The sequence below is a fragment of the Heloderma suspectum genome, chromosome 12 (genome assembly GCF_057233095.1).
Source record: "Heloderma suspectum isolate Gila_16-S chromosome 12, 16-S_ref, whole genome shotgun sequence".
Lineage (NCBI taxonomy): Eukaryota > Metazoa > Chordata > Lepidosauria > Squamata > Helodermatidae > Heloderma > Heloderma suspectum.
The window spans coordinates 20,821,770-20,849,724 of record NC_139469.1 but is presented as its reverse complement, the minus strand read 5'-3'; the positions used below and the strand labels follow the sequence as shown (position 1 = coordinate 20,849,724).

The following is a 27,955-nucleotide window of genomic DNA, read 5'->3' as shown; positions in this document are numbered from 1 at the left end:
AGAATTTTTGAACCCAGTAAGACTCCTGTTAATTTATGCACAAATGCTGGAGACTTGAATCAAATGGCTGAATTGTAAATACTGGTACCAAGTTACCACCCTAGTTTCAGTAACAGTCATTTAAAAAAAATCTGCCCCCCGTTGTAACATATTTAATGTCACTGTCTTACTCTTCTTCCATAACTTAAGAGTTTATGCTGTCCTGATTCAAAGAAAGTTTGCTTCCAAAAGGTGGAAATTGGGGATATTTCTGGTGCTATGATTTTATGCCACTTGTCTCATATAGTACAGCTTTGTCTGGATTGTGTGTGGCCTATCATTATACTTCATCCAAACAACCTCTTCCAAAGGTTATCCCTCTGTGAATAACCTTTCTATTGCCTATCATTTGTTTGGACTTGATTCCTTTACAAACAAGAACATCTCTCCCAGAAGATAGGCATCATACTATAGAGAAATGTCTTTAGAGTATGGACTTCGAAGTGTATTTGGTGCAGTCCATGCTTTCCCCCCTCCCTCAATGAAACGATCCAGGCACAGCTGCCACTCATTTTATTTGTTAGTTTGTTTGCTTGTTGTATTTCTGCACTGTCTTTCTGAAGTCAACCAAAGCGATTTACAAAACGTTCAGAATATAAAATAATAATCAAATGAAAATGTAGTAAAACATTAAAAACCATAATGATTTAAAATGCCAAATTAAAAAGATATGTCTTAGCCCCCTTCTTAAATGCAGAGAAAGTAGGGACCAATCACAGTTCCAAAGGGAGTGTATTCTAGATTTAGGAAGGAGCAACTCAGGAGAAAATCCAACAAATGGGCCTCTGAAAGTGAGGGTGTCTTCAAAAGGGCCTCTCCTGCTGATCTTAATATGAGCAGGTTCATACTGAGATAGGTGGTCCCTCAGATAGCCAGGCCCTAAGCTGTTCAGAGCTTTAAAGGTTAAAACCAACAACTTGAATTGAGTCAGAAAACAACTGTCAACCAGTGCAGATCTTTCAGTATTGGGGTGATGTGATCATGATACCATGTACCAGCTAGCAGCCTAGCTTCTGCATTTTGCATCAGTTGAATCTTTGGGATACTCTTCAAGGGGACCCCCACATTGCAATAATCTAACTGTGATGTAACCAAGGCATGGATAACTGGACTGACTGAGGAGGGGTTGCAGCTGATGCTCTAGATCTAGTTGTGCAATCGTACTTCTCTTCCAGCAGTTTCATGTAAATGTTAAATAACATAAAGGACAGAACAGAACCCTGTGGAACACCAAAGACAAATGACCTTGATGCCAGACAGTAGTCTCCCAACACCTTCTGGACACAACCTGACAGGAAGGATCCATTGCAATACAATACCCCAAGGCCCTGCCCTGCCAGGAGGTCCAGAAGGATACTATAGTTGTTGGTACTGAAACCCACCAAGAAGGCCAGAAGAACTAGTATGGCTAGTTCCCATCCAAAGCAGTGAACCCTGGCTGAAAGTCTGATTGAAATGGAACTAGATAATCAGTATCATGCAAATGTGTCTGGAGTTGCAGTGATACCAATTTAATAAATTCTTTTGGACTAACTGAAGTATTATCTGAAAAATGAACATCAATGTTAATAAAATTATCATTTTCACCAATTGTACCCTCATTAGTCATGACAGATTTAGTTTTTCCTATTATCTCGTGTCACTCCTTAGTTGTTCAATTAACATGTTTTTTTTAAATAAAATCTTGATTATCAGAAGTAATATTGACCCTCAGATGCCTCCAAGCTTTTCTCATCCACATATTGATATTGTATTGATACTGCATTGTTATTCCCTCCCAAACCTCTGGGAATATTTTTAGGCAATATCTCTGATTTTGAGTAATTCACTTTGAAACCCAACGTAGAACTATAATATTAAATACTGTATTTTTGACACTATCTAGCTGCTCATGCACTGAGAGCAGAATCTGAGGTGGAGAATGTATCTTGTACATTCTTTTATTAAAAAAAATGTTTCTGGCCTTTATGGGGAGAACACTTAGTGTATTGGTAATGGCTGCTGAAGGGTTGGAAATGGGGCTTAAAGATAGTCAGAAGGTGAGTGTTCTTACCTCTACATTCTTCTCTCATTCTTCTCTATGACTTTATTTTCCCATATAATTATTGCTTCAAAGGTTCTTTATTAAGACTTCTGCATCGAGACTTCAGTATTCCAAATACAGTAGTAAGATTGGCATGATTTATTCTTGGAGCTTTTGGAGTAAAATTTGGAGGGGCAAGACCTTGCCCTGTTTGTTTGTTGGTTGGTTGGTTGGTTTATTTCTGTTCTCTTTTCTTTGAGCAGATGATATCAAATTGTGCCATTATGAGCCTCCCTAAACTAAGAAAGCAAAACATGAGCCTATTCCCATATGTTCAGATAGCAGTATTCATTCTTCTTGAGGACCTTAGGGTAGACAGCCTTAAGGAAGAGGGAAGACAGAAGGCTGCATAGGCACACCAAGATCTCCATTAAGGTAGCATCAAAAATGGGAAAAGAGGAATGACTAAGTAATCCACAACACCACCAGATTATAAGAAGACATGACAAGCGTGTCCAGGCAGGTGATTATGCAAATGGTGCCTGGCATGCACCCACAGTGATCACGCAAACCAGGTCACTGACAGAACAACTGACTGTTATTTTGAGGCCAATTGTATACTTTGTAATGGGTGGAAGTGATTCTAGAACTCTCTATGAATCAGTTTCTGTTAAATGCCATGAGAATTATTACTAGCAATGCTCACTTAAGCCATGGATCATTAACACCATTTCTTCTGGCACTGCTCTCCGTTGAATATAGTAGTACTATGGAAACCAAAGAACACAGTGTTATCTAAATATGTTACTTTGGAAGCATGCAAGATGAGTCATAAAAATCAACATATTCCATGGCTTTTTGCAAGCTTGTGTTGTGGAGCATCAAAAGAGAAGTCAGAATATGCATTCTGATTTTGTAAATGTTGAATTTATTGGAATATAAGCAATTCTATCATTTTCCTTTTTAAAAAGAAATCCAATAATTTTGAAGATTGCATCATAAAATATTTTTAAAACTATATAAACACATACGCTTTATCTGAGTATGCAGGGACTCATTGTACAATTGCAGGTTCTTCATTTGCATGCTTCTATTTAAAGAAGATTAGGAGAACAGCATTTCGATGGATTGGAGGTTGGAAGAGAGCAGACTGGATGTAAAAAATAAAAATAAAAAATTGGTCTAGTGGCTGAACTTACCAAAACAAAACTGCCTCTTTCTTCTGACCCAACTCAGATACATTCTCCCTGTGGATTATTTGTGAATGGCAACTACTTTGGCAACTCCTAAGGTCATCAGATGTGACTCTAACAATTATACCCCCATGCATGAAGTTGGGACTATTGTGTGAGTGCGTATGTGGGAAGGATCCTCTCATCTTTCTTGCTCCTGTGTGTGCTGGCCCTGGAGCACTGTGTGATCTGCAAGGATAGAAAACTACCAATGAAAATCAGGTAATTGCATATGCTTCATGGTGGCATCTTGCCTTCTCCAACTCTTCCTAGCCATGCTGCTTCAAAGTGCTTATTGGTGAGTGCAACAGGAGCAAGGAGAATGAAACAGCCTGGAATACAGTGAGCTGCCTCGCTATCAGTGTTCACTCTGGGTGGTTGGTAGGGTTCCTTCTATTCCACGTACACAACCACCTCAATTTCTATCTCTACCACACACATGCTCTTGCACACACGTGTACCCCCCCCACACACACACTCTTAATCTTTCATGGCTGAAAGAAGCTTAATTAACTCAAAAAATAAATTAGAAATCAAAAGCCATTTCACTGCTCTGCTGGCAGAAGATCAAGCATGGAATCCAAGGAACATAGCTTCTACTGACTGACTGAAGGCATTTGCTGCAAAACTTGGTAGTGTAATGATAGATTATATATTCTGTGTTGGAGGTGAGGTGGCTGTTGACCAGAGCTAGGGTCTTTACAGTTGTGGTGTCCCATCTGTGGAATTTTCTCCCCAAGGATTTTTGCCTGATGCCTGTTTTCTTTTTGGTACTGGTAAAAAACTGTTTATTTGTCCAGGCTTTTAAGATCTTGACTTAAAAGCTGTTTTATTGCTGGATTTTTATCTGCTTTGCTTTTGTTTTCACTGCATTGTCTTTATTGAGTTTATACTTTATTAGCTACTCTGGGAGCCCATATAGGCTGAAGAGCAGGGTAATAAGTGCCTAAATATAAGTATAATATAAATAAAACAATGGGATAGACACATATGTACACAGGATGGTTCAGGATGCAGTGGGTTTGGTCCAAACACTAGGTTGATGGCAGCACTGTCTCCTGGGGTTTACATGAGAATTTTGTGTCCACTTTTTGTGCTGCATATATAAGTTGTATAATTTTAGCACCTCTTCTGCTTGGTGTAGTGTAGCAAGTCAGGGCTATCTATGGTTTGTGCAGATGGACAACAAATTCACATTTAATTATAATTAAGATGCCTGCGGAAAGAAGCCCTTGTGTTCTTAAAGAATCAAACAGACTATGTTGCTTTAAGAGAAAAGTAAATATATGGTTTACATTTTGAGTTTTCCGTTTTTCCCTTTCTTCATACTGCTTCTGAGATGAGTATATATGCCAGTGAATCCCACATTATAAATCTCAATGTTTATAATACTCATGTACTCCAAACTGTAGCTGGATATTTTAGATGACATGATTCATAACACCTACTTCAGAAGATGAACAGAATATGCTATAAAACTCATTGGAGTTGGGATTAAATAATACTGGAATATATAAGATTTGTTGTCTTGTACAATATAGCTATGATTAAAGTAGTTCCATCAGAATAGATAATACTTTTTAGAGACCACCACTCCTTGCATGAACTCCACCGCTCCAATCAGTTGTCACCAGGCGCTGCTCCATCATTATGTGAGATAAAATCATCAAGTGTGAGCACCAAGGTCACACCCTGTAAACACCCTGAGGCTTTGGAATGTCCTTCCTAGTGAGGTCAGAAACTATAGATTGAAAACTTTGTAGAGAGGTTGCTTGCTTAAGAAAATGAGCTATGGGCTAGAAAGTCCCTCACCATAGCTCTGAACTCACTGGAAGATCTTGGGCAAGCCACCATTTTCAGCCACAGTGCTTCATTTGTAATATGTGAGGATAACAAAACTGGCCTACCATAAAGGGTTGCTCTGTGAATTACTAACATACATGAAGCACCTTAAATACTCAGGAGTGGAAATAAGCTATAATACTGAGTAGTGGTATCATCAAGTCTAATGTCTTGACTTTAATAATTATGGATTGATTTAATGTACTTTAATAATACCTTTTCTTTTCATCTGCTCCACCTTTCAGATCTTAATAAAATCTGAATTAAAATTTGATGCTTCTCAAGACAGCATTACACAATGTAAAGATGAGCGAGTAATTTTCCTTGGTATCACTGTACATTTAAACACAATATACTTGGATGTGGTAGACAAGGAGCCCATGCCCCATTGAATTCCTTGAGGGCTTTTAAAATTGAAAAGCAGGATAAATATATCTTAAATAATAAGGAAGCAAACAAACACAACAGGACTTCTGAGTAAACATGTATAGGACTGGGCTACTCAGCATAATGTCTGCTCACTGAGTTCAGTGCACTCAATAGAACTCATTAAGTTCAGTGCACTATTTGCCATTTGGTTTTTGGGCTCAACTCAAGGTGTTGGTTTTAACCTTTAAGGCCTTAAAAGGTACCTAAAGAGCTGCCTGTCTCATTATGAACCTATCCAGTTAGTAAGATCTGCAGGAGAAGCCCTCCTGAAGACACTGCTGCCTGCAGAGGCTGATTTGTTGAGCACAAAGGAAAGTGTGTGTTGCTCCCAAACTGAACTGCACATCTCGTCCCCCCAGATTTATGATTGCTCACCATTCTCTTGGCTTTCAGAAAAGGGGCTAAGACGTATCTCTTTATCCTACCCTTTTAAATCATTTTTAGTGTGCAGTGCTTTTATTAAGGTTTGTTTTTATAGTATTATTGTTTTATTTTAGATGTATTGTGCACTGTGTGGGTGGCTTTGGGGGGGGGAAGTCTGGTGTAGAAATATTAATAAATAATAATAAATAATGACATCATAAACTATGAAACTTCCCTCACAAAAGCAGGTAGGGGTGCTTGTTTGAGAAGAACAAGTTCCCTTAAATTCACATAACTAGTTTTACAATTCTTAAGTTGGTGCAAAAGATCTCCAGTTGAAGAAGGCATGGGGACAAAGAAGAAATGGCAACTTTCCCTGTGACAATTGTAAAAGCCAACAGGTATTCAGATGTGTCTCTAGCACTAATCGGAGCATGCAGGTCCCTTGCAAGGCAGAAAGTATTAGTGCAGGAGAAAGATCTGGATAACTGCTGGCTTTTTAATTGGTTTTTTTTTCTTAATGGACCAACATGGCCGCCTACATCAAGAAAATGAGAGCCAGTGTGGTGTAGTGGCTAGAGTGTTGGACTGGGAGCCAGGAGATCTGGGTTCTAGTCCCCACTGGGCCATGGAAGCTCATTGGGTGACTTTGGGCCAGTCACAGACTCTCAGCTCAACCTACCTCACAGGATTGTTGTTGTGAGGCTAAAATGGAGAGGAGGAGGATTATGTATGCCACCTTGGGTTCCTCAAAGAGGAAGAAAGGTGGGATATAAATGTAAACAAATAAATAAATAAAAATGGGCACATACAGCTATAAGGAAAACTACCAAATTATTAGTTTAGCCATTAATATGAACAGTTGGGATTATAGAGTCACGGTATAACAATTCACACTGTGGCAAAGGTAAATTTCAGATGGGAAACAAAGTATAGAATCATAGAATAGTAGGGTTGGAAGGGGCCTACAAGGCCATCGAGTCCAACCCCCTGCTCAGTGCAGGAATCCAAGTCAGAGCATCCCTGACAAATGGCTGTCCAGCCAGTGTGGGAGAGCCCACCACCTCCCTAGGTAATTAGTTCCACTGTCGTACTGCTCTTACAGTTAGGAAGTTTTTCCTGATGTTCAGCCGGAATCTGGCTTCCTGTAACTTGAGCCCATTATTCCATGTCCTGCACTCTGGGATGATCAAGAAGAGATCCTGGCCTTCTTCTCTGTGACAACCTTCCAAGTTCTTGAAGAGTGCTATCATATCTCCCCTCACTCTTCTCTTCTCAAGGCTAAACATGCCCAGTTCTTTCAGTCTCTCTTCATAGGGCTTTGTTTCCAGTCCCCTGATCATCTTTGTTGCCCTCCTCTGAACTCTCTCCAGTTTGTCTGCATCCTTCTTAAAGTGTGGTGCCCAGAACTGGACACAGTACTCCAGATGAGGCCTAACCAGTGCTGAGTAGAGGGGAACTAGTACTTCCCGGGATTTGGAAGCTATGCTTCTATGAATGCAGCCCAAAATAGCATTTGCTTTTTTTGCAGCCACATCACATTGTTGGCTGATATTCAGCTTGTGATCTACAACAATTCCAAGACCCTTCTCGCTTGTAGTGTGGTTGAGCCACGTATCCCCCATCTTGTAACTGTGCCTTTGGTTTCTTTTTCCTAGGTGCAGAACTTGGCATTTATCCCTATTAAATGTCATTCTGTTGTTTTCTGCCCAGTGCTCCAGTCTATCCAGATCACTTTGAATTTTGTTTCTGTCTTCCAAAGTATTAGCTATCCCGCCCAATTTGGTGTCATCTGCAGATTTGATCAGCATTCCCTGCACCTCCTCCTCCAAGTCATTAATAAAAATGTTGAAGAGCACAGGGGCCAGGACTGAGCCCTGCGATACCCCACTCGTTACCTCTCCCCAGTTTGAGAAGGTCCCATTGATAAGCGTTCTTTGAGTCCGATTCTGTAGCCAACTGTGGATCCACCGGATCGTTGTTTCATCTAGCCCACTTTGAGCTAGTTTGCTCATCAGGATATCATGGGGCACTTTGTCGAAAGCTTTGCTGAAGTCGAGGTATATGATGTCTACAGCATTCCCACGGTCTACAAGGGAGGTTACTTGTTCAAAAAATGAGATCAGATTTGTCTGGCAGGACTTGTTCTTGACAAATCCGTGTTGGCTTCGAGTAATCACGGCATTGTTGTCAAGGTGCTTCCAGATGGATTGCTTTATGATCTGCTCCAGAATTTTCCCAGGAATTGATGTCACACTGACTGGTCTGTAGTTCCCAGGTTCCTCCTTTTTACCCTTTTTGAAGATAGGGACAACATTAGCCCTCTTCCAGTCATCTGGCACTTCCCCCATCCTCCATGATTTCTCAAAGAGAATAGACAGCGGTTCTGAGAGTTCTTCTGCCAGTTCCTTTATTACTCTAAGGTGCAGTTCATCTGGCCCTGGAGATTTGAACTCATTCAAAGTAATTAGGTGTTCCTTGACCATATGCCTATCGATCTCAAGTTGCAATCCTGCCCCTTCAGCCTGTACTTCGCCTTTGCCAGGGGGGTCATAGACCCTCTTTTGGGAGAAGACTGAGCCAAAGTAGGAATTGAGCACCTCTGCCTTTTCTTTGTCATCTGTTATCGTTTTGCCATCCTTATTTAATAGCTGAACAACCATTTCTTTCCTCTGCCTTTTACTATGCACGTAGCTGAAGAAAGCCTTTTTGTTGTTTTTAGCATCCCTCGCTAACCTCAGCTCATTCTCAGCTTTAGCCTTCCGGACGCCATCCCTGCAATTCTGTGCTATCTGCCTGTACTCTTCCTTTGTTACTTGGCCTTCTTTCCACTTCCTATATGTGTCCTTTTTTGTTTTCAGGTCATCTCTAAGCTTTTTGTGAAGCCACATTGGCTTCTTCTGTTGTCTTCCACCTTTTCTTTTTGTTGGAATTGTTTGTGATTGTGCCTTGAAAATTTCCTTTTTTAAAAGCTCCCACCCATCTTGGACTCCTTTTCTCGTTAGCGTCGCTTGCCATGGGACCTTACTGATCATTGTTCTGAGTTTATTAAAATCAGCTTTCCTAAAATCTAGGGTACGCGTTTGACTACACTCAGCTTTTGCTTCCATTAGAACCAAGAACTCAAGTACAACATGGTCACTTTCCCCCAGAGTTCCTGTAACTGCTACTTTATCCACTAAGTCATCTCTGTTGGTTAGGATCAAGTCAAGGATAGCCGATCCTCTAGTTCCTTCCTCTACTTTCTGTAGGAGGAAGTTATCCGCCACACAAGTCAGGAATTTCCTGGAGGGGCCATGTTTTGCAGATACTGGGGAAATTGAAGTCCCCCATTACTACTACATCATGCTTCCTTAAAACATTGGCTATTTGCTTTTCAAAAGTTTCATCCTTGTCTTCTCCTTGATTGGGTGGCCGGTAGTAGACTCCGACCACCAGGTTCCTTTTATTCTTTGCTCCATTTATTTCAACCCAGATACTCTCGATGGAGCTACCAAGCTCCTCCTCCTGTATTTCTGTGCAGAGATATGTATTTTTCACATACAGTGCAACCCCACTTCCCTTTCTGTTCCTCCTGTTCTTTTTGAACAAGTTATATCCTTCAATTGCTGTATTCCAGTCATGAGAGTCATCCCACCAAGTCTCAGTTATACCTATCAGGTCATAATTTCCCTCTTGTATTAAGAGTTCAAGTTCGTTCTGTTTGTTTCCCATACTCTGGGCATTAGTATATAGACATCGAAGACCATGCGCTTCATAGTCTGGCTTTCTTCCTAGATGTGTCTGAAGACTATTATTGGGCGCTATCAGAGCTGTTCTCTCCGTTGCAGTGCATGCGCCTACATCCATTGTTACCCCCAACATTACATCTCCCTTCCCCGTAGGATTCAGTTTAAAGCCCTCCTGATGAAGTTCTTCATGCTGTGGCCAAACACATTCTTCCCATCCTTTGTGAGGTGCAACCCGTCCCTAGCCAACAACCCATCTTCCAGGAAGTATAGCCCATGGTCCCAGAATCCAAATCTCTCTGATCAGCACCACCTTCGTAGCCAGTCATTCACCCGGAGTATTTTTCGTTCCCTTTCTATCCCTCTTCTAACGACTGGAAGGATGGATGAGAAAACTATCTGGGCCCCAAAGTTCTTGAGTTTCCTTCCCAAAGCTTCAAAGTACACAAAGTGAAGGAGATATCCATGCAAACTTAGATCTGAACCTATATTTACCAAGGGCTATCTTTGTATTTGGCAGGAGGGACAGATTTTTAATTTTTTTTATTATTATAGCCTAAACCTAGTCTTCTGGGTTTATTTTTGATTATTTTATTAAGAATATTTATATCCCTGCCTTCTAGTTCAAAATTGAACCACTCAAGGTGGCTAACACAAGCAAAAGTTTAAAACCACCACAAAAACCAAATAGATGAGCAGCACACAAACACACATACCACCTATTATCCTGGTGGACACTTTAGTAGATTTTAATAGAACTGTGCAACAAATCTTCCTCTGTAATAGAGTTTGCATTTTAAGAGTATGAGATTACAAAAATATTATCAGAACTCTCTGACCAATTGGAAGGAATTAAAAACACAAAAGTTACGCTCTATGTAACTTATTGAAAGAAAATAATAGTTTCTTGACAATACATATATATTTTCCCCCCTTGGCAAAATGTCCATTTCGCTCACTCTGTATGGAGAATGGCCATTATTATATTGTTTGGGACATAGATCCCACACTGGAGCCTGCACAAGGCTTGGCTTGTATTGAATTTTTGGCAAGGGCAAATGTTTTGCTAATCTGCATGACATATAGCATTTCTGCTTGTCCCAAGTCATTTGTACTTTTGGCAGCAGCTATTTTTACAGTGCAAGTCCTTCCAATAGACTCAAGACATCAGACGTATTTATACTTTCCTGTGTCCATACAGTGTTATACAATGAACACCAACGTCTTCTGGCCTGTTCATTACATTAAACAGGTTGACTTCACAACAGCACACTAGATATAAATGTTTGGCACTGTGACACAATTGAATTGCTTGACATGCTCTTAACTGAAATGATTTATTTTTTAAAGGTTCTTCTAAAAGATGAGTTACTGTTTAGCATTAATTGTTTTTGTTGGCAAATTTCACGTATTGCCCTCTGGATGGAAGGACAAGTATTCAAAAGTTAAGGCACAGGCTCAGCTCAAGTGTTGTTTCAGATAGAAGTTATAAAAACATATGTTAATAAAGGTGCATATAAAAAGTTTTCAAAGCAGTAAGGCAATTCTTTGTCCTTCAAGTCCAATGAACTACTGGATTCTACTTAAGGGTTTTAGCCTTTGAGTGTAGATACAATCTTGAAGTCTTTCCTGTCTGATCCATTTCTCTCAGTGACTTAATGTTCATACCAATGAAAGAACTGAACACTCTAATTTTGAATGTTCTGAGATGGTATCTGAAGTATTTTTCATAAATTCGTCAAAGGCTAATTTCGCTCTTCTGTTTAGGTCTCACAGATTTCCTGCAGTTATGACTGGGGAAAAAGTGGTAGATTTACACTTCAGTTCTATGTCTGCATGGAGTAACAAGTGGTCAACTTTCAACTTCAGACCAAGGCTTGCTATAAGATAAGAGATTAATATGTTTGACTTAAGTCATTAAAAAATCCTTCTCACAAGTCTGTACATGCTTACATTTTGTTGAATGGGGTGGCAAAAGTTTAGTCACGGATCCCAGTGAACCCAACAGTCCTCCATGGTGTACATAGGTGATAAGAAGGTAGAAAGAGGTGTGAGTATAGACAGGGCCATGTTTTGTTGGAGTGTAAGTATGTTCACTCATGAGAGGGAAACGTGCGGCAGAAAGTATAAGCCTCGTATTCTTTTGCCATGGCGTGCAAAATTAGAAGTGCCTTATAATACCAAGTTCTCCATTTTGCTGCTCGCTGGCCCTCTAGCTGCATTAGGATCAGAAGAACAAATAGGGGCATGTGTATGGGTTGTGGCAATGGTTCCTTTCTGTTTAGATACTGTGTAAGCAATGTGCAGTGTGTGGCGTGGAACGTTCCTGGCAGCAGGGTTACACTCTTGTATTGCCTCTTGCATTGCGGTGCCCATCGCCATCAGTAGGGTTGAAGGCATTGCCGTGTGGAGTGAGTGATGTAACCAATGACAGGGATGCTCTAGGCAGTACACTTACTGATCATGGAGATGTACTGGCTTCTGTTTCTTAGAGTTGCTAGAGTCTGACAAAGAGACGGAAACCCCAGTGATTATTTTATACAAGTTTTTATAAAAGTGTTTGAGTTACAGGACCACTTGCATTCACTGGAAGAATCTAGTTAAACTTTCAGAATGCAAAACGATTTTGAGACTCAGTGTGACATTTTAAAAATTCCTAGTTTTGAGCTCCTTTACATTATTCAGGTTAACAAATGTTACTTGAAAAATATAAATTTGTATCTATGTATGCAGATAATATGTACTCCATTAATTTAGAACAAAATTCAGAAAAACAAGATTAGTCTTTGAGTGGTGGCGGCGGCACAAAAAGTAGTTTCCTTAGTTTGATCCCTGATGAACACTTAGTATTTTGTCTCACTTTTGTCATCTCAGTAGAGCATTAAACTACATGAATTTCCGGTCTGAGGAATTACCATTTGTTTTTTGGAGGAAGTGATGGGAAATTGACTCATTGTTGATCGTTTCATGGCTAGAGATTATGTATTGTTTAATAATTTCAATTTTTTTCATTGACTGTTGTCATTTCTAGGACGGTGGAATGCCATTATTTTCTAGGACTTAATTTGTACTTTAGGCTAATAACTTCTTGATATGTTGATATACTGAAAATCATTGTATCATACGTGTTTCAGAAACACACCTTGCATATTGAAAGTATTTGTCCTTTTAAAAAAACTTTGTAAAATAATAGTCTTAGATATTTATCATTTCTTCTTGGTGATGGGGAGTTCTACAACTTAACTAAATTATGTAAAATACAGCAACAACCCAACCCCCTAATGTTTTGTAGTCATCTTTTAAACTTGCTATGTTAGTAGCCTTGAAAATGATTTTTTCTTTAAATCTGTTTTTAATCAATGAAGCATCCTTTTGTGTGTGGACAGGGAGCAAGCTATTACCCTATTGAACTCTGAACTTTGTCCTTAATCTAACTCAGCAGGAAACTCTTCTATTTTGATAATCTGGCAACAACTTTTGCTTTGTTTTTATATTTAAAAAAAAAGTAGAATAGAAACTTCCCAACTTAGAACTACCCTGTCTTTAATGTGCATTCATAACACGTCAAGAAAGATTAGGAGAATGCAGTACAGTTTGTTATTACATACATTTGCTAGTTTAAGGTATTTAAAAACCTTTATTGGAGGAGACGATGTGTATATGCTTAGGTTAATTGTTTGCTTAAATTGCCTTTTCTTTGTTATAGTATCAGATCTCAAGGGGGTAAACATTAAGATATAATTGTTTTGAGAAAACAGAATCTACAGAACAGGTTTATTTTAGGCTGCAATTCTAAGGCTCTCAGTTCAGATGATCATTCAGAGGCTTTATGAAACCATGGACAAACACCATGGTTGTGCACTCCATGGAGTATTCCCAGTTTAAAAGGTCCCTTAAAAATAAGCAAGTTTCCTTGCAGTCTAAAGGTTTATAAAATCAGATCCTTTATGGCTATGCACTACAGTTTTTAGTCTAACATCTCTTTAAGTCACTGATTAAGTCACAACACCATCCTTCACAGATAATCAGGATTTCAACAGTCCTTTGATTTGGAGCTGAATACACTTTAAAAAGCAAGCAAGGTTGCTGTGGCCCTGAAGGTATGAACTAGAAACATAGGAAGCTGCCTTATACTGAGTCAGACCTTTGGTCCATTTAGCCCAGTAATGTTGACATTGACTGGCAGTGACTCTCCAGGGTTTCAAACAGGGTTATTTCCCAGATCCCCTACCTGGAGATGCGAGGGATTGGATCTGGGACCTTCTGCATGCAAAGCATGTGTTCTACCACTGAGTTATGGCCCTTCCTGCTAGTTTTAAAGCAGTGAAGCAGTCTTCCTCTTAAACTCCATGGAAGAGATTCATGGGACTTTGCCACACACATGGCATTTTACATGTGGCATTCACACAAGTGTATGTGTGATAACTGTGGAAGAAACTTGATTTGAATTATGCCAGCCCAGCCAGGTTGCTTCAGCAAGATAAGAATCGATGAAGTAGACGGAATAGACAGTCATTCAGTGTGGAGAAAAGAATGCTGTCATTAAAAATGGATAACCGGAAACCTTTCAAGAGGTCTTAAGCTTCAGTATGAGTCCCTGAACACAATAGTGCATCACAAACCTATAGCAATGATTTCTTAATAACACTCAGCACTTTTATATGGTGGGCTGGATCAGATAATTCCTGTCCCTGATCCAGCCCTTATGATTGGTAAAAGCATGTTTTCCCTTCTTGCCTACCCAGTGTACCTCCCTCTTCTCTGACGTTCAAGTGGGGGCATACAGTTAGAATAAGGCCACCATGTATAAAATTCATTCTGCATAGTCCTAGGTCATACAGACAATTTTGGGATTTAACTGGAGCATTACTATGATCTAGGACTACACGTATGTGACTTTATGTGAATAGGTCCTATTTTATGTTATGGTGCTGTGTGGATGTCTGGGGACATTGGAGGCAAGGTGGACAGGAATGCGCTCACTCCCACGATACATATGGTGTAGACCTGTGACTGGTGTTGTCTGCTCTAGCCCAGTTTGTGTTAAGTGTTAGAATCATTTCTCATATTTAATCCTATTCTTAGAACATTCCTAGTATTATAATCCCCATACTGTAGGTGGAGGCCTGAGATAATAGTGCCTTCCCTGAAGTCATCAAATGAGATTTGAACTGGGGGCTTCCGAGCTCGAACTCTTATCCACTAACTACGCCAGTTCTTAAAGAGTCTTTTCATTTTGATTTGGAAGAAAGCTATATACAATTATGAAAGAATTTCCCAGAGGATTGATTGTAACAAACATTTGCAAGGAGAAATGTAGTACCCCATAGAAAGTTAGCCCTGATGTCTTGGCAGTATTCTACAACCCTCAAAATGAAACTTACTGATACGTTTATGTATAATATCCAAGTTAAAATTATTGTGCTACTTAACATCAGAAAGGAGAATGTTCTGTTCATTTAAAACATACAAAATGTTCTAACCACAGCAGCCTTGCTCACGCTTATTGGGAAGGGAAACCCTTGATACATAGAGATGCTGATGATTGTGTGTTTGTTCTCTACTGGATGTTTCTCCTGCATACTCTGCTTCTCAAAGAGCTCCCAAGGCCAGGGATATGTGGCCAAATTAATTAGTGTCTTTCCCCCTCACATTTACTCATGTAAACACCTGACAAGCAGCTATTTTTTCCCTGTTTTCATCCATGGTAACCATCACTCTGCAATATCAGGTATTAATGCCACTGAGAGAAGAACATCAGCGGTAATTAGACAATATTAGTGTTTGTTGTGTGTGTTAACACCTCTGGGTCAAAACAATACTTTCCTGTGCACCGTAGTAATTTTAGGGCTTGTGGTGCTGGGCTGTGTCATTTATCCTACCAAAGCAGTGTCCGCTGTGAAAAGTGACTGTTTATATGAAGCTGAGTGCTAAGTGAAAGTAATATTACTGCCTGCAAAAGGCCTTAAGAAATTGTATTTTAAAGATTTCCTATCACAACCACTAGTTTTTAAATATAGGACTGCAAAAATATGTATCTCTTCATGACTTGAATTTAAAAGATCAGATATAATCCCATCTCTGAAGCAGGTTAGATGCTCCTAAGTCCCACTGAAAGCTGTAGGGCCCTACAGTTAAATTAAGCATTTAACTGTAGGGCTTAAGTCCAGTTATTTCAGTGAGAATTATGTACACCTAACTCACTGCCTTGCACCCATTATATTTTGCCGTCTGTAAGACTGTGTTCCTGCTTGTCAAATAATGATGTCCTTTTTTCTGTTGCCAGTACTTCAACTAAGGCTCCAGCAAAGGCGGACAAGAGAACAGCTGGTGGACCAGGGAATCATGCCACGTAAGACTAATTTTATTTTCTGCAGCTTGTATGTACAACATTGAATATTTGGATGTCTTGCTAAAGATGAAAGGAAGTAGTGAGTAACATTTAGTACCCATAAAAAAGCAAAAGGAGAATCACAACTGTGTGTGTGTCCACAGAATATCTGTGCTATGTTAAGGTTTGGAAATAAAAGGTCATTGGGAAAAATACTGTTTTGCTGTTTTTTAAACGTGGAATTTACTTCACTGAAATAATATGGCTTAATTGGTAATTTAATAAGTAATAGATTGATTTCTCGCCACAGGCGTCTTGATCATTGTTCATATATTTAAATTAGGGTGCTGTATACAATTAAGAAGCATTGCTGCAGAAACATATGACTAAAAAACTTTTATTACTTGCCTGCACTGTTTCCTAAAACAGCTTTCAGTTGACCAGGATCTAAAGACCTCCTTCCACATGTGAACGCTATATATATATATATATATATATATATATATAAAATAACACATGTGGGAGTGCTTTATTGTTGTCTTACACAAGCACAGTAGAGCTTTGCATGAGGAAAATATTGCTGGAATCAGTGGCTTACTTAACATGTGACACCAAATCAAGGTTTTGTGTTACAGGAACTTCCCCTCACTCTCCCCTTTGTGCACTGCACTTGATTAGTAAATTCCTGATTTATTTATTTTTGGGTCGAACTATAGTTTACCATTTCATCCAAACAGACAAACTATGGTTTGTGTGAGCCCTGCAACCCAGGATTGCAACCCACAAGGCTCATGCAAGCCATAACTGACAGTTCAGGTATAACACCAAACTATGGTTTGACAAAAAGCAGAAAGTTACTAATTAAGCAGGGATTACAAGGCGAAGGAGGAGAGTGTGGGGGTGAGGGTAGTGCATGAACAATTCATTCATGTATTGCCAAACATCTGGACCAATCCATTGTTCTGCATGCGCAAGCACATAAATTTCAAAGGAGTTTCCAGTTGCTACCGCTATGCAGTTGGTCACCTCGTGCGCTGATGCTTATACCTCTGTAAAAACTAGCACACATAGCCCTTTTTCTTCTGCTAATGGTTTGTTACATCCCAGCCCATATTTATGATACTCACGGAACTATTTGGAATCCAGTTGTTTGTTATATTGCAGATAGAACACATTCCTTAACTAGTAGAGACAAACGTGACTGAGTGTATAATGTTGTTACTAGCATGTTCTCATAGTTTCATCTCTCTCTTTTATTTCCCCATTGTAGCTTTGAAGAGCCCAGCTGCATTCCATGAGCAGATAAAGAGCTTGGAAAGAGCCAGGGTAAGGAATCAAGTTTAAACATGTTGCTTCATTCTTCACATACGATTGCTTTTGGAAAGGGTAAGATATGGAAGACTTGTGAAACAAATAGAATAGGTCCCAGGTCATAGTATGAAGGCACCTGAGGCAGCCACCTTGCTGAATCTAAGCAGGTCTGGGTCTGGTTAGTGCTTGGAGGGGAGACCACCTGGGAACCACATGTAGCCAGCCACCTTGACTTCCACAGTGAAAGAAAGGTGGGGTATAAATGTAATGAATAAATGAATAAATAAATAAATAAACTGAAATAGATTATAAACTCTGAAACTAAATGTTGGGGCTATCTTTAATAACATTTAGAATTTCTAGAGCAACTAATGCTCTAATGGTGCTGTTGCACTCATGTCCTGCTTGTGGGCAGCTGGTTGGCCACTGTGTGAACAGAATGCTAGACTAGATTGTCTGATCCAGTATGGCTCTTATGTTCTTATGAGCCATCCAAACATAGGCAACAGTATGGTAACCTACCAGGTCTTATAGCCCCCTCCACAGTCACTCTCATCTTTCCCAGGCTGATCAATTGGATATAGATTTACAGTAGATAATTCCAGGTAAGATCCATTTGAGACCTGACAATTCAATTATTGCGTTAGGAAGTACCCTAGCCACTTGTTACACTAAAATGCCAGTTGTGTTTAATCTTTTTGATTCACATATTTGAATGTTCTTAATTCTCCAGAGAAGAATATATGTTGGGAGTGGGGGGTCATCGTAGTTATTATGTACAGCTTTAGGCAAGGGCATTGTTGGGCCAGGGCCCATGGAGCCCTGGCCCTGGATCTATTTCTCAGCTTAATTGCCATGTAGGGGGGAATTGTCAGGGCGGGATTGCAGATGTGGAGGAAAGGGTTGACCCCTTTCTCTGCATGCTGCAGTGCCCCCAACTCCCCTTGCATGGCAATCAAACTTAAAAAAATTGTTCCACTGGTGCTAATGGGAGGCTGTTTTCTAAGCTTAGCTGTCATGTGGGGGAGATTTTCAGGGGGATCACAGCTGGGTAGAGAAGGTTTAACCTTTCCCCTCCCTGTGCACTGTGCCCTCCCAATATCCTGCCTCTGCATGGCAATTAAGATTGGGGCCCAAATCTTTTAAGTGCTTAGCAATGCCCCTGGCTTTAGCCAGACATCCATGGTGCAGGATTCTTTCTATTAAAATGGCAACAGGTCAAGATAAACAATGCCATGATTAGCATTAAGATTATACATCTAATCTTTAGAATTCTAAACTTGAGACTTTTTAGGTTAAAGTAGCAGTTTGAATGGCTACCTGACCATCAAAAGTTATTGGCTAATATCCACAGAGAACCACACACAGCCTATTGGCATGTCTTGACAGCCTTCTGTGGGTTAATTTACCTGCGGGGGCTCTTGCACTGTGCCAGGCACCCTTAGGCACCACTTTTGCATGGTGCCCACGGGCGCCTAGCTTTTCATAGCTTGTTGTGTTGTGCAAACCCAGGTGGCAGGGGTTGTTTGAGGGTTAGACAACCCTCAAATAACCCGATAACAAGCCATGGATTATTTGAGGGTTGTCTTAACTCTCAACCGCTGCTGGCTGGGTCCACGCAACACAGTGAGTCAGACGCCATATAAAAATGGTGCCCATGGGCACCTGGCACAACGCATGGCCCCTGCTAGTAAATTAAGCCACAGTGGGCTGTCATGCCATGTGAACACATTCAGTTAGTTCTACTTGTTTCGAGAATACCATTTTCCTGTGTTGCATCTTCATCTGCTTTGAAACTGAGGGGAGTGATATGGCACAGTGGTTTGCTGTTCAAGGAAAAAAATAAAAATCTCATTGGGTGTGTGAGTGCTCTTGAGTATGCCTAACAGTTTTGGCTCCTGGTTATAATGTTTTCGATTCTAATATAATATAGGCCTCCATCATAGAATAATGTAAGTTCAGTATTTCCTAATGATGTTTAGGGAGAACTATTGACTCACATTACACATGCTGTTAATGCAGTTTAATCTGTTCAACATAAGTGCACTAGAAAAATGGGCACACTGTACTATTGGGGAAATTACAGCAGCATTAATTTCTTTTCAAAAATCAAAATCTGTTTTCAGGTACCTTTAAATCTGTTGGTTATAGCTGCTGCTCATTGATAGGAATCCTAAATGCTAGACCAATTAGAATTATAATTCTATATTTTATATTCTATCCGCTTGCATCATTGTTTCGAAGAATCGGTTTGAAATATGTCACCTATAAAAAGTATTTTTTTTAATGAGATAGATCTAGGATTGTAAAATCTTAATGGAAGAAGTCTGCATTTTATCATTCACTGTGTGAGTTGCTAGGAACCTGATGTTCTGTAATATTCTCTAATGACTGAATAATAAATATAAAACATAATCTTGCAGTAAATGGAACATTTGGCAAAACACTCAGATGGTAATATTTTTTTATGAGCAAAGAATTTCAGGAGTTTCTTTCCTGACAGCCATTCATGAGGCATATATTCTGAAAGCCATTTCCCAAAGATGTTTCTGTAAGCTGCAATATTTTGTGTGAATCACCAGTAGCAGAAATGTGTATCTGTGTACATGTATTTTCTTCCAGACTGAGAACTTTCTGAAGCACAAGATACGCAGTAGACCTGATCGATCAGAGTTAGTCAGAATGCACATTCTTGAAGGTGAGGATCCTGATGTCCTGTTTTCTAGTTAACAGACTGAGGGCGCAATCCTGTTGAGATAGTCAGTAGCCTCCGAAGTTGGAGGCTGCCAAGTATCCAGTGCAGGGCGGCTGGAGGATGGAGGCGATCCTCCCCTCCGTGCTCCAGCTGCCCTGCGTTTTTGTCTAGACAGGTGATTTTGCCTGTCTAGCTGCAGCTTTAGGGAGGGGGAGGGAAGGAGGCTGGGACATGCATAGGAAGCAATGCAACACAGTTTCCGCGGTCTCCTCCCCTCTCCACCCCCAGGACCACCCCCTTTTCCCCATTCCTACTTTCCGTTTCCAAGCACAGAGACATAGTCAGTGCAGAGAGAACCATGCCAGTTATGAAGGGGAAGAGGAGGGGGCAGGGGGCACGGTTTCTGGGATCCGAGATTGGAGCTCTGGTTCCAACCTCAGGTCTCAGAAACCAAATTATCCTATGTCTCCCAGATGCTATCTCTGAGACATAGGATTGCGCCCTTTAACCAAAGAACTAGGTGGAAGAAGTTGAATAAGTAATCCAAATGGTTTAGACGAAGGCATTGGATCTTCCTTTTTAAAAATTTATTTCTAATTTATGTTCGTAAAATCTCTTTGCTCTAATTATATGGAAGGTTTCCCCCCAGCTGCAAGATTATTGTTGACCTCCTTTGGCTCAGTCATAAAAACGCAAAAAGACCCTAACTTACCAGAATGTTAAAATATCTATCCAGGTTTGAACACTCAGAGATGTACCAACAATAATCTGAAGACAAACTCACAGTGGGCAGGTTCGCATGATCGCTGCACCCAGCATGGCCTATTTAAGGGTTGTGATGTGTGCTGGCAGCCATTCTGAATATTTAAGCTGCGGCAGGCAGTCAGTGTGGCTTGTCGTGTCATCTGAATCCGACAATGAAGGGTTGTTGGTGTGGTTAACAAACCACCCACAACCCATGGACTGTTTCAAGGTTGTGGGTAGTTTATTAACGACGCCAACAACACAATAAGTCATGGCGCCCACCCACTGTGGCTTGAATATTCAAAATGGCTGCCAGCAAGCACTGCAACCCACGGTGGCATGAATGAATGAAGAAAGAAAGAAAGAAAGAAAGAAAGAAAGAAAGCAAGCCACAGCGGGAGTGGTAACTGTGCAAACTGGGTCAGTATATCTGTCAGAGAAGATTTATTTTTACGTATGTTAGAGTGTAAAGCACTTTACCACCCTGCCGTTTTCATAGAGATCATGGTTATTCCCATTCTACAGTTAGAGAAATAAGGTGAATAGTAACTCCTTGCATGTTTTATGGTAACCCTGTTGTTGCATTGGGATTAGAATCCAGCACTCAAACTCAGTGTTAGACCACACTGATTCTATTAATTTAACAAAGTAAGGGAGCAAACCTATGGCCACTAGACGGCCATAGGATATCGGGTTTTCTGGGAACCAAGCTCCCCGCGCTTCCACGCTGCCTCAGAGGCAACACGGAACAGCCCCATGCTCCGCGCTCACAAGAGGAGCGTGGAGCAGGAGCACCCGCTCCTGGAGGGTGTTCTGGGCCAGGAGGGTGGAAATGCCTGTACAACACATCCAATGTACGACATATCCAATGTGTCGTGCAGCAGCCTCCTCCCCTGCTCTTCCCTCCCGCAGCTAGACAACTGCAGTCAGCTGTCTAGCCGAAAATGCAAGGCAGGAGAAGCACAGAGGGAACGATCCCCTTCGTGCTTCTCCTGCCCTGCATTGGATAGGCAGTCGCCTCCAAGTTTGGAGGTGGCCGCCTATCTGAATAGGATTGTGCCCTAAAGGTGGGAAATCATTTGGTTAAAACTGAGTTTTTAAGATTTATGTTAAGATTTGTTAAGACATGTATGGTGTGTTTTGTGTAAAAAAATGAAAATAGCACATCATTATGCAAGATAGTCTGTAAAACAGTTTTCAGACAGCACATTTTAGCTAAGGAACTGTGATAAGAGCTGAAGTGTTTTCCCTGTTGTGGAGTAGATAATCTGCTCAGCAAGGAGGACCACCACCACAAGAATTTTTGCCATAATATATTCGTGCTTTTAAATCTTGTCAGAAGATTTTGAGAAAATGTTTTGGTCCTTTTAAATCACAGAGTGCCTTTTCTTTATAGCCAATAAACTATCTATTCATTACAAGATGTTAATCAGTACACAGACTCATTATAGCCATCTATACAAAAAGCTGGCCCTATTTATTTGTTTGTTTGTTTGTTTGTTTGGTTTGTATTCCACTCCAATTTTTCTAAATGCAAACTTTTATATTCCACAGGACTCACAATCCAAGTAATTAAAATGAGGTGGGGGATAAGGAGGCCAAACAAAATAAAAATAGATTCTTATAGATGTAAAATCCGTAACAACAGTTAAAAAAGACCTGAAAATACCTGTATTGTGCTGTATATAACTAGTCCCAACAGCCATCAAAAAGGTGTGGCTTTCTGCAAGCAACCACCTGCTAAATGGCTATTTGATACAGAGCTGCTGTCAAGTGGGCTGAATGGGGACCAAAGGTCAGTCCCAGGTGTGACCATAGAATCACAGAATAGTAGGGTTGGAAGGGGCCTACAAGGCCATCGAGTCCAACCCCGTGCTCAATGCAGGAATCCAAGTCAGAGCATCCCTGACAGATGGCTGTCCAGCCTCGTCTTGAAAAGATGATGATGGTTACCTTGCAAATGCCCTCAGCAGCTTTCCAAAAATCTTCCAATGTATTTTTTCATCTACAACACATTCCTACAAAGAATCTTCCCTTTCTCTTCGGTTCCTTCTATCTTCTGGAAATGCAGAACAGCTTTTTAATAGACAGACTCCCAGATATTTCACTCCTCACTGTACAGGGCGCCAACTGTTTCTCTTCTTCTCTTAAGCTTCGACATGCTCTGCCTGGCCATTTCCCTTACAAGTCCAAATGCACACAGAAGGGACGTGAAGGACATGGAACATTTACAGTTACAAAGACGCAGTTTCATGCACTTTCATAGTCTGTTACATCTGTCCAGGCATGGCAGCTAAAAGCGTCCCTTTTTTGAAAAATAAAAGCTCAGATTCCCTATAGCTTGCCCCTCTCCTATTCTTGTAGGTCAATAAAACTTTTGAAGCTTCTTCTGCTAAGAAATTTTTGGGGTTCTCCTATTCATCTGTTTGATCTGGGAATTTTACACTGCCTTATGCAGTGTAAAGTTTTTGGTTGCTAAAAACAGGGCACAGTAAGTGATTTAGAATCCTTCATTGAGGTGAGGTGAGTATTGGGATCATTAACAGTGATGTGATGATTCTAGATTTCATCTGCTTGTTTCTTCAGAGATGTGTACCTTGATTCATGCTTCAAATGCAGATACAGCTGCAAAGCTTGTACAGTACCAAAAATATTTAGCCCTGGGGTGAATTATATCAGTCATCCAGAATATTTGACCTTTCCTAGCTAATCTGAGGTCAATCCAATAAACTAGCACTTTATTGATGCTCTCTGTTTCAAAATGATACTATTGCAATGAATAACAAATGTGATCTAGACTTTGAAAGTTGTGTCCATAACATAAAAGATGAAAACCCAATTATTGTTATTTTCTTCAAAAGCCATAAAAATGAACTACACGTGTTCTTTTTAAAATGTGTCCCATTTTTTCAGAGACGTTTGCAGAACCCTCTCTACAGGCAACTCAGATGAAACTGAAGAGAGCACGATTGGCAGATGATCTGAATGAAAAGATTGCTCAGAGGCCTGGCCCTATGGAACTTGTGGAAAAAAATATCCTTCCTGTAGATTCCAGTGTTAAAGAAGCAATTATAGGTAAGTAGAAGAGCTGTGACATGGGTCTGTTGTTGCAGAAGAGAATGGGAAATGAAACCTCCAGTACCTCCAGTATCAGAAGCAGTATGCCTATGTATACCAGTTGCTGGGGAACATGGACGGAAGGATGCTGTTGCACTCATGTCCTGCTTGTGGGTTTCCTGTGGGCAGCTGGTCGGCCACTGTGTGAACAGAATTCTGGACTAGATGGACCCTTGATCTGATCCAGCAAGGCTCTTCTTACATTCTTCTGAAAACTTGAGTCTTAAGGACCTTCCAGGCAATGAGGTTTTGGTGATATATATACTGAATGTGCATTTGTTATTTGCTATGGAAGATCCAGATTGTTTCCCTCAAGGCAGCACTTTTGTTGCTGGGATATTCCATTTTGGCAGCACTCAAATAGCTATATTTTATGACTGGGAATATGTAACTCCACCTCCCATCACAAGCAAGCCGATGCATGCAGTGCAATTGCAAGGGCTGTGAATCACACTTATTGTATAGTGCCTGTGACATTGTTACTGACCAGTAGCACAGCTGCTTCTCACTGTGTCCAAGCTATTTGTGACTTTTTAATATTCTGATATTTTTGAACCATTTTGTCCCCCACCCCCAGTTTCTAAAAAGTTATTTAAATGCTCTGAACCTCCAGCACTGAAGCACATCTCTCCCCTACATTTGTTTTCTAAGCAGCACACATAGTTGGGGTTATCTCCCAGAACATGGCTACCCATCACCTGGCCCATTCTGTGGGAAAGGATAGTTCACTACTGACACTAGATCAAGGCTAGTGCTAAGGAAATAATTTACAGATATCTAGAAAGGGCCCTAAGAGCATATTTGCATGTCTGTTCTCTGTGTGTGTGGAGTGGGGATTTGCTGCCAGTGTGCATCTGACAACTACAGTCTACATACATATATGATTCAAACCAGGTTGGTCCCTTACATGTTACAGCTTCACCCTGCAATAAAAAGTTTTTTAAGGTAGTTGTATTCTTCTCTCCTCCCTCCCCACCTTGGAATTTTAATCTTTTTATTATGTGACAATATGTAAGACAGTTGCTATCGTCAAGTCAAGGCCTTTGTCGTCTCCCTCAACCCCAGAAAGAGATATAGATATATGTTAGAACATGTTCCCTTAAGCAGGTGAGTTTTTTTATTGCCCTTTCCATTCTGGAACATTTTACACAGAGTATGTACTGTACACCAAACGTCTTGACAGCAATGAGGAATAACCTCAAATATACATGGCCAAACTAGACATGACAGGGCCATTGTTCATGGGTCTGCCCTAATCATACAAAGTGGGAGGGGACTTACTTAAACAGTAAAAGGAGTACAGGGGGGGGCACTGAACCCTCCTTCTGTATCTTACCTCCTCACAATCTGTGGCTCCAGGTACTTTTCTACCATTCTGACCTTGATATTGGAAATGGAGAAGAGTACCCCGAGCAGTGGACTGAAGGTAGGTAAAGCACAGGAGAGGGGAGAGTTCAGCATTCCACTCCCATGCATTCCTTTTAAAGAAAGCCCCTACACTGCTTTATATGAACTGGGACATGGATGTAAAAAAAATCGCATGGTCTGTTGGTTGTGAGAATTACGCTTTCTCTATATAATCCCAGAGCTAAAAGGAGTATCCTCCCACTTTTTTCTTCTTTTTAGCAGTTGGTCAGGAGAACTATTCTCAAGGTTTGGATGATTTCTCATTTGATGAGGACAGTAGTGATGCTTTATCTCCAGATCAGCCTGCCAGTCAGGAATCCCAGGGCTCCGCAGCATCTCCTGGTGAATCTAAAACAAGAGAAGCACCATCTCCAGTCACACCAAACTCCTCTGCCAACCAGGTATATTGCCAGAATCCATCCCTTAAACTTGAGTGTCACCATATTGTGATGTCAATTAAGCATTCTTAAGGTGTTTATCTCCCCTTGTTCAATGTCTGTTGCATTTTACATAAATCCTAATGGTTTTGTGGTTAGAAAATGTTCACTATTTCAGGTCGGTTGATCCATTCACTCTCTTTAGATGTGTATGCATAGCAAGCAGGTATCAGAACCATCTCTGAAGCAGTAGAAAATCTTCCCTGCTATTCTTCAACATGACCTCCAGCACATATAATAGCCAGGGGTATCTGTGCCAAGAAAAAACAGATTCTGTAATCTGTATATTTTCCATGAAACTTGCGTATAGTGGCTTCTTTTGCATAATTGATTTTGGCTAATTGCCTTAAAGAAGTTGGCTGAAAGGTGGGAAATAAACATAAATGTAAAAGACATCTGGAAATGGGACATTTGGCAGAGGCCTATTAAAGGCATTTAAGCACCCCCCCCCCCCCCCGGCAGACCTCTTCTTCCTTCCATCCCCTGACCTTTCTTAGATTTCCACAGACACTGCATTTTTTTAATGAAAGTTAAGCATCTCAGGATGCTGAATACTGTGCCCAGTACCAAACTCTATGGTTTTGTGGAGTCACTGAAACATGCACAGCCCTGGCAGTAACCCAGATACAGAGCTCCAATTTGATTATTTTCCAGTCATTTCTTGCCAGAAACAGGGAACTGCTATATACTGAAAGAGCTGGCAGATTGATGCTAGATCAGTTTCTTCATGTCTATAGATGAAAGTATTGGGCCTCTTGTTCAGTTCAACTAGGAACAACAAGCAGTACACTGGACTGCAGATCATGTTCTCTTAGACCCTGTTCAGTGTTTACATACCACACAAGTGTGACCATAGCATATCTGTTTTAGGTTCAGTATCTTTAAAACGTTAGGGTGGGGAACTGATCTTTCCGACCAGGATTCAGTTCTCATTCTCTTCCCCCCACCCCGACACACACACACACACACACACACACCCCTACTTACCTCACCCCACCCTTCTATGGTAGGAAGGCTTGGGTAGAAACCTTCAGTTGTGCTGGAAATCTCTGCCCATGGTGTCACAGCTGTTTCCTTAACTGAGCCTTTTGGTCTGCCCAAAAAGCACTCCCAGGTATCCTATAGCAGAATCTCACAATCCTGTGCAAGCATAGAGCTCATTTCCTAGTGTTCGGAAGGAGAATCTGCCCAGTGTTGTATGTGAATCAACCCACTTACTGGCTATGAATAGAAAAGCTATGCCAGATTGCGCCCCTCCATATGAACAATCGGTTAGCCAAGAAAATAAAATTGTTTTCATTACAGACAGTATAAAAATAAATAAGCTTTTTCTCTAAAAAGGGAAAATTTTTATAAGACTAAAAGCTTGATGATGAAGCAAGTAGTTGCACAGCATCAGGTGTTCCTACTATTGTACTATTGCCAACTAATTTTCAAGTAACATTTCAGAGCGCTTATTTATACAGTTCTTTTTAGAAATCTTTGTCATAAAAATATTTAAGTGCTGGAAACTTTGCACTAAGTTGTTGTTTTTTACCAAGCTCCAAGTTTCTGTCTCAAGCCTTGTGTCCTCCCTTGAAGAGATTGATTCTTGCATAATATTGGTAGTTTATTAATCCCAAACTTTACGATGTGCCCTTGAGGCCTAACCAAACATTACATGGAAAATCCATGAACAGTCTCTGAGTGGGATGTCTTTTAATAAAAACAAGTGCAGGTGGCTGCCCATTAAAGTGAAGGAACAGTGGGAAGAGGGCTTGGTCCACTCAAAACTGTTTTCCTACCCACTGAGGGAAAGATAACAGATATGGACTTGACTTTGAGCAGGAAAATTATCTATGGGGTAAACCATCAGGAGACTCCTGCACATGTCTTCCTTGTAACGTCTAGTTTGATTCTTAAACTAGATATGAGGAATTACCATTTTTCATAGGTATATAGTTTAATGAGTAGAATTAGTTTTAAATATTTAAGCAATGCAGACTCAGTCTCATTTTTTCCTTCTTGTCTTGTTTTAAATACATACCCATGTTGCCTGCTTTAAATACATACATGTTGCAAGCATATAAGATGTATTGGGGGAAGTCTACCTCTGGCTCCACAATTAAGCAACAGCTTTTATTTTGTCAAGAACTGACAGTGGAACAGAAAGAGAAGGCTTGCGTTATATAGTTTGCTCTAGCTATATAGTGTTTTTTGAGATTGCCTTTCTCCCAACGAAAACCCAAAGAGGATATGGTTCCAGCAGGAAGAGAAC

At 40.5% G+C, this 27,955-nt stretch overlaps 1 protein-coding gene across 3 annotated transcripts in view; it reads left to right on the top strand.

The window, feature by feature from the left end:
• MRTFB (myocardin related transcription factor B) overlaps positions 1–27,955 on the top strand; it is a 139,954-nt gene that overhangs the window by 88,702 nt on the left and 23,297 nt on the right. For 2 of the 3 annotated variants that reach the window (XM_084818661.1, XM_084818660.1), the window contains 5 exons: positions 15,943–16,008; positions 17,258–17,313; positions 19,921–19,996; positions 23,651–23,812; positions 25,481–25,662. In XM_084818661.1, the coding sequence (XP_084674787.1) occupies positions 15,943–16,008; positions 17,258–17,313; positions 19,921–19,996; positions 23,651–23,812; positions 25,481–25,662 (542 nt within the window). Of the gene's footprint in view, positions 1–15,942; positions 16,009–17,257; positions 17,314–19,920; positions 19,997–21,087; positions 21,158–23,650; positions 23,813–25,480; positions 25,663–27,955 lie in introns of those variants that run through there. The other variant, XM_084818662.1, reaches the window with a different exon arrangement.